We start from the raw sequence: 5,796 nt of genomic DNA, 5'->3' as shown, positions 1-5,796 counted from the left end.
AGAGTGTCGCTGATGTCCCCGCCGCCCAGTACTGTGGTTACATGTAGATGGATCTATCGCCCCAATACGAAAATCACAATTAACGATTTCAATAGAACAAAAAAGGAATATTTATACGTATATCATGAATATGAATATGTTTATGATGATATGAATATGAATATGTTTATATTGATATGGAAAATGTATAAATTTATGCATGATTATGAAAATGTAATTTAAGTAAAAGTATTTTCACTGTTGCATGTGATTGTATACGTATTATTTGTTACAAAGAATATAGTTTGCTTAGTCTTTAGACTCACTAGGTGTGATCGATGTAGGTGAGCATGATGTTGATATTAGTGGAGGTCTTGATGGTTGATCTTACTGGACTGAAGGTAAACATAACCCGAGGACCAGCGCTAGTAGTTTTCCGCACTTATGTTTATGATCTAGGATTTTAAGTTTATGATAAAGAATTTTACGACTTTTATTATGATTGATTTTGAGTGGTTTTTGAGAGGTTGATAGTGTTAGTATATTTTGAAATATTGATAGTTTAGGTTTGGCAGAACCGTTTACGATTTCATGTTTTTAATTTTTCTTTTGAGTTTCAAATATAGTTAGTTGTTTAAATTCAAAATGGTGTCAAAATATATATGTATATATATATATATATATATATATGTATCGGCCGAATTAGGAGTAGAAAAAAAAATTCTAGTACTTTTTAAGAAAACGAGTAGTCGACGTTTTACTAGGGTTTGTGCAGAAATTTCCAGCAGCGTGCTAGGCTTGATCGAGGTACTTAATTGGTTTGGTTTGGGTTGAATATGGTTCATTTAAGTGTTATTAAGGCCATCTTCAACCCATATCCTCTATTTTTCATCCTCTATCCTCTAAAATAGAGATTCATGATCTCTATTTTCAAAAACCTTCTCCAACCCATATCCTCTAAATATTACCAAATACTCTATTTCTTTAATTTATTTCATTTTCAACCCATTTTCTTTAAATATTAAGAAATACTCTATTTTTTTAATTTATTTCATTTTCAACCTATATCTTTTAAATCTTACCAAATATTTCATTTCTCTAATTTATTTCATTTTCAAATACACACACATATATATAATTAATTAATTTCATAATGTATTATTTAACTAAACTTAATTAATTCGCTAAAGATAACACAACTACATGTGTATTCGACTCGTTTATTTAAAACAATACATTTATTTTGTCATCAAATTGCAAACAAAAGACAACATTTATCAAACAGACATAAAATATAAATCAAGACAAACATAAACGACACATGATTTAAAGAACAACACACAAATTGACCATTAAAAATACTAATATTCCGAATTACTGTACTCCTCCCACAAATGGTCAATAAGAGAATCTCGGAGTGCATAGTGAGCCGATTTATCTTTTATTTTACGATGGCGTGCAAGAAACTCTTGAAATCGGACATGCTCATCCTGTGCCATTTCAACATCTGGGATGGGTGCCTCGCGATAATCTGTGACTGGCACATTCAATTCTCTTTCATCTTCAATAATCATATTATGCATTATAATGCATGTTGTCATGATATCATGCAGCACTTGTTTGCTCCAAACTCGTGCAGGTCCAGTGATTATCGCCCACTTTGATTGCAATACTCCAAATGCTCGTTCAACATCTTTTCTACAACTTTCTTGTCGTGCTGCAAAATATTTCTTCTTTGGACCTTGTGGATTGTGGATTGTTTGCACTAGAGTAGCCCACTTTGGATATATACCATCTGCTAGGTAGTATCCCATGGTGTATTCTTTTCCTTGTATGACATAGTTAGCAGGGGGAGCTACACCATTGGCCAAATTAACAAAAAGATGAGATTTTGATAACACATTAATGTCATTGTTTGAACCTGGTAAACCAAAGTATGCATGCCATATCCACAACTCGTAATCTGCTACGGCCTCCAAAATGATGGTTGGTTTTCCGCTACGACCAGCATATTGTCCAGCCCAACCTGTTGGACCGTTTTTCCACTTCCAATGCATACAATCTAGGCTTCCTAGCATCCCCGGGAATCCACGTTGTTTTCCAATAAGGAGAATCCTTTCAATGTCCTGAGCATTTGGAGACCGAAGATACCAGTCACCAAAAACCTCCACCACAGCCCGACAAAATCTTTTTAAACTTTCAATCGCAGTAGATTCCCCGATTTTAATATACTCATCCGTTGAATCTGTCGCCATACCATATGCTAAGATACGCATTACAGCTGTTATCTTCTGGTATGGGGACAACCCGAGCCTCCCCAACGCATCTACTTTCTGTACGAAGTAATTGTCATATTGTTGAACTGATTCCATAATTCGCAAGAATAACCGACGAGACATTCGAAAACGTCTCTTGAACATTGATTCATTGCACATTGGAGACTCAGAAAAATAGTCATTGTACAAGCGTTGTTCGGCAGCTAATCTGTCTCGATTAATCACAACATGGCCAGTGATCGAGCCTCGACGGTGCAAATTATCACTTTCTTCGAAGTAATTGGAGACAACGGTAGCACTGTTTATGAGTTGGCTTAAAACCATTTGTTGTTCGTCAATGCGATTAAACTCATTCTGTATGTTGGCACTAGGTTGATCTTCGTCGTCAGATGACGACGAGGACGCATAGAAAGAAAAACTTGAAGGACCTCCTTCATGAAAATTCATTTATGAGGAAGTTGAGTAAATTATCAAGAAGTCACTGGTCTTTAAATAAGTGGTGACACTTATTAGTTTAGTTATGTTAGATATTTTAATTTAATTTTAATATTATATGGAATAAAAGCCAACTCATTTTTTTTTGTCACGGATTGTGTATTTCAATAAAGCCAACTGAGATGCATTTCAAATAAAAGCCATGTGATGGGTTGTCTAGTGGTTTCTAGTCACAATCAGAGACAACTCAATAGCCCACTCTTGTCTATATACTAGCTGTCACGGGTTGTGCATTTCAAAGCAAAGCCATGTGATGGGTTGTCTAGTTGCTATCATCTAATAATGAAACTCTATAATATGTCAGAGATGCATTGTACATTTAAAATAAAGTTCTTTCAATACACACCTTTAGATCAGATTTAATTTTAATTGAGACCGTTGATCCAGATTTTTTTATTAAAATGTTTTTGCTATAAATTGAAGCATCATACGAAGCATTGAAACTACTTCTACAAATTGAATAATTATTTACAATCAAATGACTTCATCTAAACGTGGTGCTGCCTTCTCAATCGAGGAGGACAAACTACTCGTGATGGCTTATCTTGATGTCTCCCAAAATCCAATAATTGGTATAAACCAATCACGCGATAGGTTATGGTCACGAGTGGCAGCTACATACAACGAACAACTCGCTGGTAACTCAACAGAGCCTCGAACTACTAAGGCCCTCCAATGTCGCTGGTTCAACATAAACAAGATTGTCCAAAACTTTAGTTCATGTGTTAGCCAGGTGGAACTTAGTCGTCCAAGTGGTGCTTCTGAGAAAGACATTGTGAGTAATTAATTTTTTTTATCATATTTATGTGAAACTATATTTTTTTACTTTATGTGACTAAGATACAATTCATACCGTATTATAGTTGGATCAAGCAAAAGCCTTATTTAAGCAATCAGCTGGGTCGACTTGGCGGTTGGATCATGTATGGTCTTTGCTTAAGGACCAAGAGAAGTTTAGGTCATCAAACGCTATTTTACCGAATTTCATACCAAACCGCGGGAATATCGACTCATCCCAATCTGACTATTCTCCCAACACAGAATCACAAACACCCGATTCTGGAGGGCTATCTGGGTTTGCTATAAACCTGGATGAAGATAATCCATCAGGAGGGAGTTCTCAGCGTCCAATTGGCATAAAAAAGGCCAAAGCCAAAAGAAAAGCTACTGAAGAACACTTGAAGGACATTTCCACCATGGCCAAATGTACTGAGAAAATGGTGGCTGTTATGGAGAATGCTGAGGTACATCGACAACAACTCGTTGCTGTTGAGAAACAAAGGAATGCGATAATGGCTTTTAAAGAAGAAAACAAAATACTAAGGATGAACCCTATGTGCGTTGATGAATCAGTCCGTGCATACTTGATCAAAGAACAACAAAAAATTTGGCAAAAAAGAATGGAGACGGGGGATGGCTCCGACGGAACTTCTACACCATTTGGACAGTTCTTCGGAGGAACTTCACCATCCGGGTCCAACCTTCCACCATACTAGTGTTCTCTCATGGTTGCAATGAAATAAGAATGTGTTTATCTTTATTGTTGTGTGTGTGTTTTTTTTTTATTTTTGGTGATATGTTTATCTTTATTGTTGTGTGTGTTTCTTTATTGTCTACTTTATTATGTCTACAAATATTGCATGTTTATCAAGTTAAGTTAAATCAATAATAAATGTTTGTAGTAAATTATGTTATGTAATTTTTTTGTCATTACATTGTTCATTAATTCTATTTCGTGACTACTATAAATTGTAAATTATAAATAATTCATGCAAGAAAATAAAACAATTAAAATAAATTTTTTATGATTAAATAATTCGAAATATAAAATATAAAATGGACAAAAAAATTATTTAAAATTAAAAAATTCAAAAAATTCGAAATTAAAAAAAGTGGCCAAAAAAATATTTAACATTAAAAATAAATAAAAAAATTCAAAATTATTAAAAAATTAGCCAAAAAAATTGATAAAACTACAAGGGTTATATTGCAATTTTCATAATGGCAATTCTGTAATTAACCCATCCTCCATTTGAATAGTTATCCTCCATTTTTAGAGGATTACTATTCCTTCCTCTAAAATGGAGTAGAGGAATAAAGATGGGTTGGAGGAGAATCCATTCTCTATAATGAAGGAATACTCCATTTTGGAGTTGGGTTGGAGATGCTCTAAGCTTTGGTTCAAGTTTGGTTAAGTTTCGAGTCCATACGAGTCAAAATCGGGATGTACGTCTAAGTTTAAAAAAACGAATTGGGAAATTAGTCGAGGGCTTAAGTTTACGTCTAAGAAATACTTATGGGTGTATTTTAAGGTGTCATGTTAAGTTTGGAATGATTTGGGTCGTCATTTAAAGGTCTAAGGATATATTGAGAAAGTTATGATTTCAGGGGATAAAACGGTCATTTTACATCCTAAAAATGTTAGACGTCCTGGCAGTGCCCTGAATGCTGTAAATAATGATAATATGCTCATTTTAAATGTTTATGAAATTTATGATGAAACCTTAACGCTAAAAAACGTGTTGCATGCTTAGTTTAAAAGAAAAATGATTTATATATGCATGAATTTTTTAAAGTGATGGAAATATGAAAAGTTGAAGAAGGTGAATTGATTGTGACTAATATGATGATATGATTGGAGATATCGTGAGGGAAAGGTTCCCAGAGGGAGCCCGTTTACGAGAGAAGGTCCTAGAGGGAGCCCGAAGATCGTATTTCCATCAACATGATATGATGATATGTAAGGCCAAGACTCACTTGACGGGTGAGAGTGTCGCTGATGTCCTGCCGCCCAGTACTGTGGTTATACATAGATGGATCCATCGAACTTTAGCTGATACGGAAGTCAAAATTATCGATCTGAATTCAATAAAAGGAAAATTTATACGTATATTATGAAAAGAAAATGTATATGATGAAAATAAAAATGTATATGATGAGAGGAAAAATGTTTAAACTGTGCATGTTAATGAAAAGCTATTTTACGTAAAAGTATTTTCACTGTTGCATGTGGATGTCAATGTATTACTTGTTGTCATGGTTAAGG

The 5,796-nt window shown here is 34.2% G+C and overlaps 2 protein-coding genes across 2 annotated transcripts; one reads left to right on the top strand and one right to left on the bottom strand.

Annotated features, from left to right (window-relative positions):
• Positions 1 to 829: 829 nt before the first annotated feature.
• Positions 830 to 2,925, bottom strand: LOC142554957 (protein ANTAGONIST OF LIKE HETEROCHROMATIN PROTEIN 1-like). Its single transcript, XM_075665568.1, has one exon. It carries the CDS (start codon positions 2,700 to 2,702, stop codon positions 1,341 to 1,343), a length of 1,362 nt encoding a protein of 453 aa, XP_075521683.1. The 5' UTR covers positions 2,703 to 2,925; the 3' UTR covers positions 830 to 1,340.
• A 281-nt stretch (positions 2,926 to 3,206) lies between these two features.
• LOC142554958 (uncharacterized) lies at positions 3,207 to 4,408 on the top strand. The gene is made up of 2 exons (XM_075665569.1): positions 3,207 to 3,525; positions 3,614 to 4,408. Exons 1-2 carry the CDS (start codon positions 3,229 to 3,231, stop codon positions 4,244 to 4,246), a joined length of 930 nt encoding a protein of 309 aa, XP_075521684.1. The 5' UTR covers positions 3,207 to 3,228; the 3' UTR covers positions 4,247 to 4,408.
• Positions 4,409 to 5,796: the final 1,388 nt, after the last annotated feature.

The sequence above is a fragment of the Primulina tabacum genome, chromosome 9 (genome assembly GCF_025594145.1).
Source record: "Primulina tabacum isolate GXHZ01 chromosome 9, ASM2559414v2, whole genome shotgun sequence".
Taxonomy (NCBI): domain Eukaryota; kingdom Viridiplantae; phylum Streptophyta; class Magnoliopsida; order Lamiales; family Gesneriaceae; genus Primulina; species Primulina tabacum.
The sequence above is the reverse complement of the archived record's forward strand: the minus strand, read 5'-3'. Positions and strand labels throughout refer to the sequence as shown.